The sequence below is a fragment of the Lynx canadensis genome, chromosome F1 (genome assembly GCF_007474595.2).
Source record: "Lynx canadensis isolate LIC74 chromosome F1, mLynCan4.pri.v2, whole genome shotgun sequence".
In the NCBI taxonomy this organism is placed as follows: Eukaryota; Metazoa; Chordata; class Mammalia; order Carnivora; family Felidae; genus Lynx; species Lynx canadensis.
The window spans coordinates 67426156-67442756 of record NC_044319.2 but is presented as its reverse complement, the minus strand read 5'-3'; the positions used below and the strand labels follow the sequence as shown (position 1 = coordinate 67442756).

The 16601-nt window shown below is 45.0% G+C and overlaps 1 protein-coding gene across 1 annotated transcript in view; it reads right to left on the bottom strand.

Moving 5' to 3' along the window:
• GON4L (gon-4 like) overlaps positions 1–16601 on the bottom strand; it is a 72752-nt gene that overhangs the window by 30380 nt on the left and 25771 nt on the right. Inside the window, 5 exon segments of the mRNA XM_030303274.1 lie at positions 7907–8099; positions 11622–11792; positions 12365–12484; positions 13458–13553; positions 13875–13925. Coding sequence (XP_030159134.1) covers positions 7907–8099; positions 11622–11792; positions 12365–12484; positions 13458–13553; positions 13875–13925 — 631 coding nt within the window.

Below are 16601 nucleotides of genomic sequence, written 5' to 3'. Positions count from 1 at the left end.
GAGTAGTGCAACTCAAAATAACACTTTTGTAAAACTACTTACACAAAAGCATGGATGGGGCACCTGTGGGGCTCAGTCCATTAAGCGTCTGACTTCGGCTCAGGTCATAATCTCACGGTTCGAGAGTTCGAGCCCCGTGTCGGGCTCCATGCTGACAGTATGGAGCCTGCTTAGGATTCTCTCTCTCCCCCCCTCCCTCACTTGCACTCTCTCTCAAAAATAAAGAAATAAACTTTAAAAACATCATAACAGAGGTGCCTGGGTGGCTCAGTCAGTTAAGCATCTGACTTTGGCTCAGGTCATGATCTCGAAGTTCGTGGGTTTGAACCCTGTGTCGGGCTCTGTGCTGACAGCTGGGAGCTTAGAGCCTACTTCAGATTCTGTGTCTCCCTCTCTCTCTGCCCCTCCCCTGATCATGCTCTCTCTCTCCAAAAACAAAAAAGCACAGATAGTGATAAAAACATGACTTTGATGCCCAGTGATTAAGGAGTGACTACAGTTATGATGCCTTAGTATAAAATAGTGTACATGTACAAAATGTAAACATGTAACCACCTCATGAATGTTCACATATGACAAAATATAACACACATGTAATAATCCTTAGTATGAAAAAGTATGCCCCTACAATAAGACTCAAAATAACTAAAAAATAGGGGCACCTGGGTGGCTCAGTTGGTTGAGCATCCAACTTTGGCTCAGGTCATGATCTCACAGTTCGTGAGTTTGAGCCTCGCGTCGGGCTCTGCACTGACAGCTCGGAAGCTGGAGCCTGCTTCAAATTCTGTGTGTCTCCCTCTCTCTCTGCTCCTCCCCCACTTGCACCCTGTCTCTCTCTCAAAAAATAAAATAAACAGTAAAAATTAAAAAAAAATTTGGGGGGGGCACCTGGGTGGCCAGTTAAGTGTCCGACTTCGGCTCAGGTCATGATCTCGCGGTTTATGAGTTCGAGCCCCACGTCGGGCTCTGTGCTGGCAGCTCAGAGCCTGAAGCCTGCTTCCAATTCTGTCTTTCCCTGTCTCTCTGCCCCTCTCCCTCTCGAGCTCTGTCTCTCTCTCAAAAATAACTAAACATTAAACAATAATAATAAATTTAAAAAATAAATTAATTAAATAAATGGACAATAGAAGAAAAAGAACTAAAAATATACAAAAATAGTACACATTTTGTGATGTGAGGGCATAGGAGGAATCCTGGTGTTTCTCTCCAACATAACTTTCTCCAATGCTGATGCCACGATCGCTAAATAAAACCTGTGAAGAGTCACTGGATTACAGAATCGTCACACGAAGGTGGTATTTTTTCCAGGACGTTAGATAAGAGCCGTCTGGCAGAACATTCGGCAACAGAGGAAACGTCCTAGTGCGCACAGCGCGGTAACGGCAGCTCCCGGCAACAGGCGGCACCCGAGAACTTGAAACGTGGCTGGTGCCACCAAGGAACTGAATTAAAAAGACGGAAAACAAACAAAGTCTGCCAAAGGGGAATAACTGAATCCCTGCACCCCCCCCCCCACGCAGGCAGAGCCGAGTGCGCGTGTGCAGTGGGAAACGTCTGAACTGAAGGCCTCCGTGAAGGAAGCAAGTTTCAGATGCAGAACTCGGATTCCTTCCACCAGGAAGCAGTCAAGGGGAGGGCATGCCAGTCCTCACACACAGAACATGAGTGAAGAACAGAACTCTTCTTTTCCACTTTGTCCCCCTCCATCCCTCCATAAGTCACTTTTTGTAAAAAATGAGTGCCTTCCATTAAAAACAAAAAAATATACACGTTTTTGATTCCTTATCATGGGAAAATCTGTTCTGATCAACCATAATCTAAGCTGATATTTTTTACTCCACATTTATAGTCAGGTTATATTAATTTCCATCGTCCATGACGTAACTATTTAAACGTCAAGTCTCTTCGTCGATTTGTGCGTTTACGTCCCCAAGTACAAATTCTTCAAATCGTCACACAGAGAATCCTGTCTTCCCAAACTTCCTGGGACTCTCCGAGGACGTCTCCCGACAAACACGCCGAGGGAGGGAAGTCCTGTGGGAAGGGCTACGACGGGCGGGCAGCGCGGGCAGGTTCGAGCCCCCTCATGGGATGGGAGAGCTGCACCAGACACACCACACCGATGGGCCAGCCAATACTCTCCGAGCGCCCATTTGGCAAACACGATGAAAGGTCATGCACGAAGGTTTCTTCCGAGCTCTCAGCTTTTAGTTCCCCGGCTGTGGCCTCTGCCCACTTACTCTTCTGGCTGACCAACCCCGGCATCCACCCAGCTGATCTCAGTCTGTTGTTCGCCTCCAGCGCTGCCTCTTAATTGTTTTTTGGCAAATGGGACTCTCAGTTTTAATAATACGCAGATCAGATGGCACAAGGAACACGTAAAAATAGCCACGTCGTGCTACAAAAACATACCAGCATCTGGCTAAAGTTAGGGACTGGGGTCTGTATGTAGCATCATTTCCTATTCGTCAGCACTCAGTAATTCAGCTGGTGGACAGGGGGGTCCACGCCTTCCCTAGTCACTGGCTTTGTGTTCTCTTTTTTAATCCGTCCTAATACATAAACAGTGACAAAAAATACTGAGATTTAAAGAAAGAGGCTCTCCACCCTCCCCACTAACCATTATTCCATTTTCTCAATCCACCCTTACCATACACGCTTACTTCTCCCAGATCAGCAGTCTCCAATCTTTAGGGTGCGTGAGAATTAGATCCCTAGACCACACCCATTGGAGATTCTGATTCAGTCAGTAAGAGGGGAGGCCCTGGAATCTGTATCTTTAACACAACCCAGCGCGCACACCCTTCCATTCCTTGACTCTGACTCCAGTTCTAGAGATGATGCCATGAGCAGCACGACCTTGGACCCCAAACTCCTGATACCTGAGATTCCGGCCCTTCCTCCACAACAGCCACCAGCTCGGCTCTTATGGCCACGACGATGGAAACCAGGGAAAATCAGGGCACCAAAGCTGCCAGCACAGAGAAAGCCACGAGGTCCTGCTATGGTCAGCATTCGGCCTTAACTCTGGCCTAGGGAACGGGCAGCAGGGCTTGCTAGGGAAGAGTCCTACCCACCTAACACCTTCTGTCCTTGACACCTCCTTCAGTGGGACACGTTCCTAGAACACTGAGCTGGGCTCGAGCCCTAGAAGGAATAAAACTGGTCAATGCAATGAAATTCTGAGATTTCTGTGAAATGGAAAGGACTATATTTGTCCCTGGTCATGGCTTTCTGCAGAGATTCTGAGCCTTGGTATCACGGAACTTGGGATAGGTTGGTAGGAAAAGGTTGTATCAATAAATGAACACCTAGAGATTTATAAATCCCGAAATAATATTCAATGAAAAAAATCCATGATCCCTATGAATCATGAACCGTCATCGTGGAGAGGGGCTTTCATAGTTTTCTTTTTTTTTTTGAAGTTTATTTATTTATTTTGAGGAGGGGAAGGGCAGAGAGAAAGAGAGAGGGGGAGAGAGAGAGATTTCCAAGCAGGCTCTGCACTGACAGACTGAGCCACCCAGGCACCCCTCAGTTTTCTTTTTTTTTTTTTAATTTTTTTTTTTTTTAACATTTACTTATTTTTGAGACAGAGAGAGACAGAGCATGAACAGGGGAGGGCCAGAGAGAGAGGGAGACACAGAATCTGAAACAGGCTCCAGGCTCTGAGCGGTCAGCACAGAGCCCAAAGCAGGGCTCGAACTCACAGACCGCGAGATCATGACCCGAGCCGAAGTCGGACGCTTAACCGACTGAGCCACCCAGGCGCCCCTTAAAGTTTTCTTTATACAATGTTTGATTTCTGTCCACCAGGCATGTATTATCACAAGCAGAGAGCAGAAGACTCCCAGGAGGACGTGTCCTACAAGACCCCTCACCCATAACGTTACCTATCCCCTCGCTTGCCCCTTCCTCACCCTAACTGGCACCAATGGCAAACATCCTTCAAAGGTCCATCTCAATTGCCACCTCCTTCACAGAGCTGCCTCTGATCATCCTAAACAGGAATTCTCTGTCCCTCTTCTAAAGCCAGTATTCATGCCACTTTGATGGCGCATCTGAGTTCATCCAACTTCGTTCACCTGGGGTGCACTGCGCATCTATGGACCAGGCACCATTCAGCGGGTATCTCAATCTGGCAAAACGATCATGCTCGTTTCCCTTTCAGGATCCTAGTACAATGCATCCTAGAAGGAAAGTACTCAATAAAATTTGCCAAGTAACGTATAATATAATTTTAACAGCTTCATAAGGTATATTCAAGGAGGGGCGAATGGGTAGCTTAGTTGGTTAAGTGCCCGACTCTTGATTTCGGCTCAGGTCATGATCTCGGGATTGAGAGGCGGAGCCCCACATCAGGCTCCAGACTGGGCATGGGACCTGCCTGGGATTCTCTCTTCCCGTCTCCCTCTGCCCCTCTCCCCAGCTCTCAAGCAACCATGCGTGTGCACTCGCTCGCTCTCTCTATCTCTCTCTCAAAAAAATAAGGTATATTCAAAGACTTATTCTCTTTCATTCATTTATCCTGACTTATTCCTAGCCTTATCTACACAAATATTTATTCGGTCTATTTCCGTTAAAGCTACACATTATTTATCTTTTTTTTTTTTTTTTTTTAATTTTTTTTTTTCAACGTTTATTTATTTTGGGGACAGAGAGAGACAGAGCATGAACGGGCGAGGGGCAGAGAGAGAGGGAGACACAGAATCGGAAGCAGGTTCCAGGCTCTGAGCCATCAGCCCAGAGCCTGACGCGGGGCTCGAACTCACGGACCGCGAGATCGTGACCTGGCTGAAGTCGGACGCTTAACCGACTGCGCCACCCAGGCGCCCCCACATTATTTATCTTAAAGCATTACTCTTCAACACATAAATCTTATGGTAGTTGTTCTCAGAAGACAGGGAAAGAATGAAAGATGTGCTCTGCAGGTTGTCTGTAATTAGATTTTTTTTTTTTCTAAAGTGTGAGTCTTCCACAACACAACCAATATTAATATTTGGGTCACTCTCCACTAAAAAGTCAAAAAGAAACAACAAGAACAAAATCTGCCCGATTCCAACCAGAAAAGACCCCGAATAGCCAAAGCAATCTTGAAAAAGAAAACCAAAGCAGGAGGCATCACAACCCCAGACTTCAAACTGTACTACAAAGCTGTCATCATCAAGACAGTATGGTACCGGCACAAAAACAGACACTCAGATCAATGGAACAGAATAGAGAACCCAGAAATGTATGGCCAACTAATCTTTGAAAAAGCAGTAAAGAATATCCAATGGAATAAAGACAGTCTCTTCAGCAAGTGGTGCTGGGAAAACTGGACAGCGACATGCAGAAGAATGGAACCTGGGCCACTTCCTTACACCAGACACAAAAATAAACTCAACATGGATGAAAGCCCTCAATGTTAAGACAGGAGGAGAAAGCAGGCAAAAACCTATTTGACCTCAGCCGCAGCAACTTCTTACTCAACACGTCTCCGGAGGCAAGGGAAACAAAAGCAAAAATGAACTACTGGGACTTCATCAAAAAGCTTCTGCACAGGGAAGGAAACAATCAGCAAAACTAAAAGGCAACCGACAGAATGGGAGAAGATGTTTGTAAACAACATAGCAGATAAAGGGTTAGTATCCAAAATCTATAAAGAACTTATCAAACTCAACACCCAAAAAAACAAATAATCCAGTGAAGAAACGGGCAAAAGACATGAATACACTTCTCCAAAGAAGACATCCAGACGGCCAACCGACACATGAAAAAATGCTCAACATCACTCATCATCAGGGAAACACAAATCAAAACCACAATGGGATGCTACCTCACACCTGTCAGAATGGCTAACATTAACAACTCGGGCAACAACAGATGTTGGTGAGGGTGCGGACTGCTGGTGGGAATGCAAACTAGTGCAGCCGTTCTGGAAAACAGTGTGGAGGTTCCTGAAAAAATTAAAAGTAGAACTACCCTACCACCCAGCAATTGCACTACCAGGTATTTCTCCACGGGATACAGGTGGGCTGTTTCGAAGGGACACATGCACCCCCACGTTTACAGCAGCGCTATCGACAACAGCCAAAGGACAGAAGGAGCCCAAATGTCCATCGATGGATGAATGGATAAGGAAGATGTGGTCTATATACACAATGGAGTATTACTCGGCAATCAAAAAGAATGAAATCTTGCCATTTGCGGCTACGTGGATGGAACTGGAGGGTATTATGCTAAGTGAAATTAGTCAGTCAGAGAAAGACAAAAATTATATGACTTCCCTCATACAAGGACTTTAAGAGACAAAACAGATGAACATAAGGGAAGGGAAGCGAAAAGAATATAAAAACAGGGAGGGGGACAAAACAGAAGAGACTCATAAATATGGAGAACAAACAGAGGGTTACTGGGAGGGGGGATGGGCTAAACGGGTAAGGGGCACTAAAGGAATCTACTCCTGAAATCATCGTTGCACTACATGCTAACTAATTTGGATGTAAATTCAAAAAATAAAATTTAAAAAAAATCTGCCAGATTCCATCAAAAGAATGACATCACCTGCAATCACTATAGACTAAGACAATCTCTAACATCTAAATCTACTGAAGCTTATTGCACAGAATCAGGAATGATGCCCGATTTCCACTGTAGTACACAAAGAAAATCACCAGAGACAACTTCTGTAATGTTGATTTCACTAAATTAAAGCACTAAATTTTAGTACTGTTCTAGAGTAAGGGTTGCAGTAGGGATTCTCATAGCACGACTGTATGCAGTCAACACTGTTTCTGTCTGGGCACTGCTCTGTGCCCACTTCTGGCCACACTATTACATCCGGGTAACTGCCTAGCCCACGCTCACCACTGCTAGGCACTGCCAATCCTAGGACCCAGGCTCACACGGGCTTCCATCACCACCAAGGGAGCGGGCCCGTGACCAAACAAGGCCAGTCTGGGTTGTGCCTGTGCATTTTTCAGACTGAAGCCTGCAGGAAAGGGTCCCTCTGGTGTGGACGCAAAGCAAGAAGTGAACGGTGAGCTGATGACCACCGTGCCAGCCTTACACATAAACAGGGCTGGGCACGGGACTGACCCATGAGAAGGAGTCAAGACGCTGGCTCCAGAGATGGAAGGAGCCACAATGGGGCCTCAAAGCCACTGCCGGTTCCCTTGATCACCCCAAGTCTGGTTCCATCCGACGTGCACTTGGCACAGCGGCAGCTAGCGCTGTCACGTGCATCACACAGGTCCCTGGCTGGCACAGCAGTCCTCCAGGGGGTCAGCGCACCCTCGGGCAGTCATATATAAAATTATTTCTGCATTTATGTTTCATGGGACGACTCTTAGCATTCCAAAGATTCCGAAAAGGACTCTGAACCAGCACACCATGCAGAGTACCATCCACGGAGCTGTCATAGCACCACAGGCTGACAGACGACACCGTACACGTGCCAAGCACAGCACAACATACAAACATGTCGAATCGCCATCTTGTACAACCTGTAACGAATGCAACCAGTGCGTCAACTATACTCAAAAGATTCTTTTTTTTTAATTTTTTTTAATGTTTTTATTTATTTTTGAAGGAGAGAGAGACAGAGCATGAGCAGGGGAGGAGCAGAGAGAGAGGGAGACACAGAATCCGAAGCAGGCTCCAGGCTCTAAGCTGTCAGCACAGAGCCCGATGTGGGGCTCAAACTCACAAACTGTGAGATCATGACCTGAGCCGAGGTCGGACGCTTAACCAACTGAGCCACCCAGGCGCCTCACAAAAGAAAAGATTCTTAACCCAAAAAAAGGAAGGGACTTAAGTACTGATTTAAAATTGTGAGTTCAATAAAAAATTAAGTTCAGTTAAGCTTCGGACTAATGACAATTCGACCACAGAGTGGAGAGTGCACACAGACATGACCACTTACCCTCATTCCCCACGTCGTCGTTCATGAGCCCGCCCAGCCACACTTTCCAGTCCTCGTCATCTGCTGTATTGGGGTCATACATGTCTGGCGTGATGTCTGGAGCCCGGAGTTCTGCCTCCAGCTGCCCCAGGGGAACGTCTTTTAGAGGCATCTTAGAGCGGGTTCGGAATGCAATGAGGCTATCGTCCATGGGCTTGTCAACAAAGAAGGGATGACACGGGTCACTCAACGCCTAGTGCTTCCTAATTCTCCAAACCTCCTCACACCTACACCTCATACCCCTGCACTGTTCTTCTTGGCTGCAATCACAAGGTCTCCTCTCTAAACAGGTTGGGTTTCTTATTCTTTGAAAAACGTTAAGGACAATGACATCAGCTTTAAAACAAACATTAAAAAAAAATTTTTTTTTACGTTTATTTATTTTTGAGAGAGAGAGAGACTGAGCATGAGCAGGGGAGGGGCAGAGAGAGAGGAAGACACAGAATCCGAAGCAGGCTCCAGGCTCCGAGCTGTCAGCACAGAGACTGACACGGGGCTCGAACCCACGAACGGTGAGATCATGACCTGAGCTGAAGTCGGACGCTCAACAGACTGAGCCACCCAGGCACCCCTAAAACCAACATTTTAGTGGTGGCTCAGTCAGTTGAGTGTCCGTCTGACTGCTGACGTCGGCTCAGGTCGTGATCCCACAGTTCCTGAGTTTGAGCCCGGCATCGGGCTCTGTGCTGACTGTGGAGCCTACTTGGGATTCTCTGTCTCCCTCTCTCTGCCCCTCCCCCACTCACACTCTCTCCCAAAATAAACAAACATAATACAATAAGATAAAATCAACATTTTAGGAACATCTGTAACAGCTTTACTAAGATATAATTTCCATACCATAAAATTCATCCTTCTGAAATGTGTAACTGAGTGGATTTCACTGCATTCATAGAGCTGTGGGACCATCACCAGTATCTAATTCCGGAATACTTTCTTCGCCGCTAACGGAAATCCCAATCTGATTAGCAGTCACTCTCCCCTTTCCCCCCTCTCCTGGTCCCTGACACCCATGATCTATTTTCTGTCTCTACATTGGCTCATGCGGGACATATCAAATAAATGGAATCATACACTATGTGGCCTTTTGTCTCTGGCTTCTTTTACTTAGCATAATATTTTCAAAATTCACCTGTTTTGTAGTGTAAGTCAGTACATCATTCCTTTTCATTGCATGATAGTGTTCCATTTACACTTTGGTGTATCCACACTGCAGGGAATGAAAATCTGCTGTTTCCACTTTGGGAAAGTTTATTATGAGTAACGCCACAATGAACGTTTGTGTACTCGCTTTTTACTTGGATGTAACGTTTTCAATTCTCCTGGAGTGGACTTTCTGGGCCACACAGTCACTATGTTTAATGTTCTGAGGAACCACCAAACCATTCCCCAAAGCGGCCACACCATTTCACATTCCCACCAGCAATGTGTGCGGGTTCTCCACCTCTCCACATCCTTGCCAACAATTGCTACTGTCCATGCGTTCACCCTAGCCGTCCTGGTGGCTGTGAAGTGCTGTCTCATACTTTTCATTTGCATTTTCCTAATGACTAATGATGTTGAGCATCTTTTCACATGTTGACTGGCCATCTGTAGGTCTTCTCTGGAGAACTATCTATTCTTATCCTTTGCTCATTTTTGGCTATTCTGGGTCCCTTGCATTTCCATGTGAATTTCAGGATAAGCTTATCAATGTCTGCCCAAAAAGGACAAAACAGCTGGGATGTGGATAGCGATGATACTGAAGCTGTAGGTTAAGTCAGGAAGTTCTCACTGGATGACTGCAGCCGTCTAGTAACTCTTCTGTCTCCTCCCTCGCTCTCCCACCTTAACCAAAGGAGAGTTTTTAATTCTTTTTAATGTTTATTTATTTTGAGAGTGCAGGTGTGCATGGGCACGCTGAGCAGGGGAGAGGCAGAGACAGAAAGAGAGAGAATCCCAAGCAGGCTACGCACTGTCGGTGCAGAGCCTGACGAGGGGCTTTATCTCATAAACCATGAGCTGAGCCAAAATCAGGAGTCGGACGCTCAACTGACAGCCACCCAGCAGACACCCGGATGCACAGCTCCTTCTAATTCAGATCTGGGCTCAAACTCAACAATCCCAAGATCAAGAATCACATGCTCCACCGACTGAGCCAGCCAGGCACCCAGGGAGGCCTTTTCTGATCATGTTATGTGAAGTACTCTGATAGGCATTACCATATTTCTTCGCTTTTACTTAGTTCTTACTTGAAATGATTTGTTTATGGTGTCTCTCTCTCTCTCTCCAATAAACTATAACCGCCAAGAGGAAAGAAAGACCTTTTCTGTCTTATACTGCTATTCCCCAACTTCCATCGTTCAGCAAGTATACGAATAAACGGTTACATAAAACACTACTGCCCTCTAAACACTATGCACTCACCCCCAAAGCAGTGTGATTAAATTAAATGACCCTTTCGGGGGTGTTCCATTCAATATTCTGTTTTTAAATTTTAGAACAGACATATTTTTCATTAACCTACAAGACTGGTGGAGAAAACCTAGAGCCTTAGAAAGAACTGGCTAAATGGTGGAATTCAGAAAGTCCTCAATTGACACCAACCACAGCAATGACTGTTTCCAGCAAGAAGAAGCAACAGATGCTTACTGGCAAAAAGACGTTTGGCTTCAAAGTATATCCCATAAGATACATATGAATTTAACAATGGAAAATAGGAACATTATCATGAAGAAATCAAGCAGACATCACCATGACCATGTGATCACACCTCACACAGCAGGTGTCACGTCCCTCCGGATATGATGCACTAGAAAGGACATAATCCCTTCTGTGCTGCTTGTGCCAAAAGCGTGTAACCTGAATGTAATGATGACGAAATATCAGAAAAATCTAAATTGAGAAATATTCTGTAAAATTACAGTCCACACAGTTCAAAATGTCAAGGTTATGAAAGACAAAGAAATGCTGAGAAACTGTTCTAGACTAAAGAAGGCTACAAGGGGCACCCTGGCTGAGTCAGTCAAGGGAGCAAGTGACTCTTGACCTCAGGTCGTGAGTTCGAGCTCCACACTAAGCACAGAGACTACTTTAAAATAAAATAGAATAGAATAAAAATAAAATAGAATACAACAAAAATAAAATAAGATAAAATGCAATACAATGCAATAACAGCGTATGAGGTAAGACGCCATATGTGTAATCCTGGACTGGGTCCCGCATCACGGGAACTTGCTTCTTTTGCTAGAAAGGACATTACTGGGACAACTGGTAAAAATCCAAAAGAGGACTTCACTAGATTAGATAATATTACTTCTTTTCATAACAGAATGTCCTATTTTAGAGAATACACATGCAAGTGTTCAGGAGAAAAAGAGCATTGTGACTGCAACATGAAGTGACTCAGGAAAGCAAGTATGCAGACAGAAAGAAAGCGGCAGGAGTGGCAGCACAGCCACGGTAAAGGTCAGGACTCGGGGGCCGGCTGAAGGGGAGGCGTCCTGTGTTCCACAGTTTGAAATGCTCTGCATCACGTACCCACTCCTTCCCCAGGGGCTACAATTCTCCCAGTAAAGCGGCCTGAACCAGAGGATCAAAGGCCTGCAATTTCACAACTTCCCTTCTCCCTTCCCAACCCGAGCAACAGCTACGTGACCCCGTCCGACGTCACCAGTGACAGACCTCCACTGCTCACCTGGAAAGAGTCCATGCACACCGGACTGGAGGCCAGCTCCTCATCTACTGCGTGCAGCTTCTCCATGAAAGTGCTGTCCCTGCTCTGCTTGGGCTTTGGGGGAGGTGGGGGCCCCATGGGCACGACCTCAGCGCTGATGTGCCTAACGGCAGGTGTGGGGACTTTCTCAGCCTGAATGAAAGAGGCAACGATGTTAAAAAGTGAAAGGGAGGGAGGAGAAGAGAAAGAGAGGAAAGGAGAGAAAAGAAACAAAAGAGGTGGGCAGAGACGGGCACATCTTTCATATGCCAGTGATCTTTCCCTTGCCATGTAGACAGAGCTACATAAAAACAGATACACTGTCAAATACATTAATCTAATTAGGTTCCATCCTATTTCCAATGAAGCCAACAGGATGCTGCCTAGGTGATCAAAAGTGGAAAATCTAACAAAAATGGCTTTAGGACAACATTAGAAAAAAGACAAAGCTAGGAGAAAAGGAACCGCTACTCACCCATATCTGGCTGCTCGGAGGACTCAGAAAAGCGCCCCCCACCCCCATCACTGAGCTCCAGTTTTCCTCTCAACGGCTGGCTGACTTAAATAAAGGACTCTGAAATCTGAACACTTCTGACGAGGCACAAGCAACAGCACAATTAGCGGGACCAAGTGGCGTGTGCTCAAGGGGGACGGCTCAGCATCCCACGGACAGCCACCCTGCGGCGCAGTCCCATCCTCGTCTCTTGTGCTCGGTGCCGACTCACCTCCGATAATACGCCGCCCTCCTCGTCCGTTTCAGTCACCTCGGAAGCCTGCCTCAATCTGGATTTCTTTGCCCCACGTGGGGACGAAGCGGTGCTTTCAACATCACTTTCCAATAAACTCTACAAGACAAACCCAGTTCGTGTTCACATTTCTGCCCCTACGTCATTCCACTGAGTCTGAAGTATCTCAAGAAAATGAATCAATTTAAAGTAAGAGAAAATAAACCTTAAACAGAAGTTTAATATTCGGAAGCTAATCAGATTGGTCTTCTCATTAAAATCACAAGACATTGGCTTAAAATCCTTTTACAAACAAGTCAAAGAATGCACTAAGAAACAATATTACACAGCAATGAGAACGAACAAACTGTGGCTGTAAGCAACTGTATAGAAGAATCACAAAGGGTCAGCGATGAAACAAAAAAACAAAAAAGCCAGACATGGGGGAGCACATGTAAGTTTAGAAGCAGCACGCGCAGCGCTGCCCACTTAGGCGACAGAACCACAGAGAAAGAGGACGCGGGTACGCTGGTGGGGCTGCATTTAAGGAGTATGGAGAACTCTCGGGAGGACTGGCTTTATAATTATTTAAGCTGTATTTAAAAATTTTTATTCCGGGGGCGCCTGGGTAGCTCAGTTGGTTGAGCACCTGACTCCGGCTCAGGACATGATCTCGCCGTCCGTGAGTTCGAGCCCCGCGTCGGGCTCTGTGCTGACAGCTCAGAGCCGGGAGCCTGTTTCAGATTCTGTGTCTCCCTCTCTCTCTGACCCTCCCCCGTTCATGCTCTGTCGCTCTCTGTCTCAAAAATAAATAAATGTTAAAAAAAAATTTTTTTTTTAATTTTTTTTATTCTGTGCGCAGTTCTATACATTAGATGTGTGTTCTATTTCATAACATAAGACACGAAAACATTAAGGGAGTAGTAGGAAGAAGAGAAAATGCCCCGCAGTCTTGGATTTATGCAAAGAAATGAGCAGAAAAAAGAAATGTGCCTCGTTCCTCTCTACAGGACAAGTGACAACACTAAGGAGGCCTTCCTGGGTCTCATTTCTTCTCCATTAGCAGCTAACACTCACGGGGGGAGCCACTGACCTCTTCAGCCGTCTCGTCCTCCTCTTCTTCATCTGGCTGGTACTCCTCATCTGAGGAGTCATCCTCCTCGAGGTGAATATCCACAAACTGAGGGGGCTGCGTTAGCACAAATTATAGAAAGAATGAAGTTACAGGAAACACAAATCATACGTACTTGGAAAATAAGAGGAAGAAAGCAGAGCAGGAAAGAAATAAATCCTAACAGCACAATGAGCAGCTATAGCAAGTAACAACAGGCAGCGGGCAAAGAGATTCCTAGCGTGAGAGTCAAACCTAAGAGGAATGGAAAGGAAAAAAAACAAAGATCGAATTAAAACAAGAAGACAGATCCCCCAAAAATTAAATAGAAAGGAAGTACTTAGATTTCAAAACTGATGAAGTCTTTCTGGAAAAAAGAATTACCTCTTCCAAGTTTACCTTAATTTCATTGGCCTTCTTAATTGGTGAAATATTCCATGTTGGAATTACCTACCAACAAAGAATATAAATAATTACGTTCTCTTCACCGAAATAGACGGCTTTTCAATTTTACCTCCTCTTCACCATCACAAAGAGCCATCCATGTACCTAACGTGTAGGTGCAGGGATCAAGGAATATTAATTATCTCCAAGGGTATACTCTCAATTGTTTGTCAGAGCTTATCAGATGAAAAGGAGAGAAGAATCTATTTCAATCTAGCATCTCTGCCTTAACCCTAGTGAGACTTTATTAACTATAAGTAGAAAAAGCATCGGTCTTGCCTACTTTATTTACTTATATATTTTAAATAAACTCTAGCCCCCACTGTGGGGCTCAAACTCACGAACCTGAGATCAAGAGTCACGTGCTCTTCAGCTGAGCCAGCCAGGCACCCCTGACTTTCTATCACAACTTGGGTTCACATGGATTAATGAATTTGAAAACTATCTGTGAGGCACCTGGGTGGCTCAGTAGGTTGACTGACTTTGGCTCAGGTTATGATCTCACTGTTCACAAATTCAAAAGCCACACTGAGCTCTGGGCTGACAGGTCAGAGCCTGGAGCCTGCTTCGGATTCTGGGTCTCCCTCTTTCTCTCTGCCCCTCCCCCACTCATTGTCTGTCTGTCTGTCTCTCTCTCTCTGAAAAATAAACATTAAAAAAAAACTATTTGTAAACTATAATAATACACATACCTAAGATACTATAGGTGACGGTAGCCTTTTTGACATCGGTATTTTTTTTAATCAATCACATAAATCCAACGTAAATGTGCCTCCCAAGAGCCAGCCATGACCAGTTCTTTTGGAAGGATTTAGGGGTAAAGTATCAAATTGTCCTCAACTTATTTTCAAATAGTACAGGAAAAAAACAAGAGATAGATATAAACATATAAAGTAAAATATGGCAAAATTTTACAGTTAAATCTAGATGGAATCTAAATTTCCTATAAAATTATTTTAACTTCTTGTATGTTTTAAAATAACAGAGTTGGAGTGAAATGTTTTTAAAGAATTTTTTTAAGGCTCTTACATGCTGCTGACAAAAAGTGTATAATTTCTTGAGCATTTAAGGTGACCCAGTGAAAATCGGGTTAGTGAGCACAACCCAAGAGGCACTGGGTTCTATCTCCACAAGGAGCCTCAGCCTCTCCACATCTCCTCAGCCCTGCCATGTCCCAGCCCCTTCCCTTGCTCTGTTGAACTAGGCCCAGTATAGGGTAAAGGGAATGATGTGATTCTGGTCCACACTCCTTCCCGGGTGTGTTTCTAAACCAATCAGGTTCCCTACTGCCAAATCCATCCAAAAAGGCGGGGCGAGGCAGCATCCGGAAGTGTGCTGGAGTCCTGGAGTCCGTCTATTAAGCATTAAGAAGCAGGAAACTTGGACTTCAGTCCTTGCTGTCCCACATACACTAACATCTTGGGCTGTCCAGCTTATCTATTCTTACTCACGGTTGGTAAACACAACCCAGAGCCTGCTTTGGATCTCTGTTTCCAAATCAAATATGGAATTACTTTCAATTATACTTTGTATGTCAGGCAGACTTCACAGAACTCCCATCTCACTGATGGCTGCTTTCATCAGAGCTACCACAGGCTCATGTGTGATTACTTCCCGGAGAAATGAAATTTCACTATATGCAACTGGGGTTAGCTGATCAGACAAAACAATACAACGGCTGTCAAAAACAAGCCAATGCAATCCTTGGCTGCATTAAGAGAAATACGGTACCTGAAACACGGAGGGGATAACCTAACTTTAATCCATACTAGTTAAACAACATCTGCAGCAGGAGACTCCACGCATACTTTTAAAAGGACACGGACAAAGTAGGCACATGCAGAAGAAAAGGATCAGATTAGTGTATGTACTCAAAGCCTTCTCACGTGAAGACCAATAAAAAACTGAGAGACATTTAGCAAGAAAAGAATATTACAAAAAGACATACTAGTTTTCTTCTACTAGAGGGAAGGTCACGTGGACTTATTTCTTCTATACAGCTGCAAAGAACAGAACCGGAAAAAAGACAAGAACACCAATACGCATCATGAGTCCTCAAGGCAAATCTTCCCTACACTGGAGAGAAAGTGGACCGCCTCAGAACTATCGCCCGCCTGTCACAGGTGCTGAGCACATACTGGACTTGTTGAGTAGGATTTAAATGGCTCCCAGCATCTGCACCAGAATACTCCAGAAGTCTTCAAATGGCTCTCATCTCTCAGTGTGCAAAACAGCCAGCTGCTGTTTCCAATAATGCATGTTCCCAGGCCCTACATCCAGCTCCCCGTTCTGGGTCTGAGGCGAGCCAAGGAATACGCATTTTTCATTAGCACTCCTGAGGGACCCCACGCCAAGGTGACATTGATGCAAGTGCTCCCTGGAACATACTTGGAAAAATGCTATAATGCCACATATAACGTGAATAGGAAAACTGACCCTGCTCACGCTTTCAACCGTGCTAAATGGTTATCTACCCAGCACTTCCAAAAAGCAAGACCTCCGCATCAACTAGAATAATCTCTGATATTGATTCCACATGTTGTCTCTATTTCTCTTTCACAAGTATTTCAGGATGCAAACCCAGACCATAGTAAATCCTTCCTATATATTTTTCCCCCGCAAATAACCTGTAATTAGATTTTATTTACCAAACTAAATAAAGAAAAAAAAAAACAGAACACC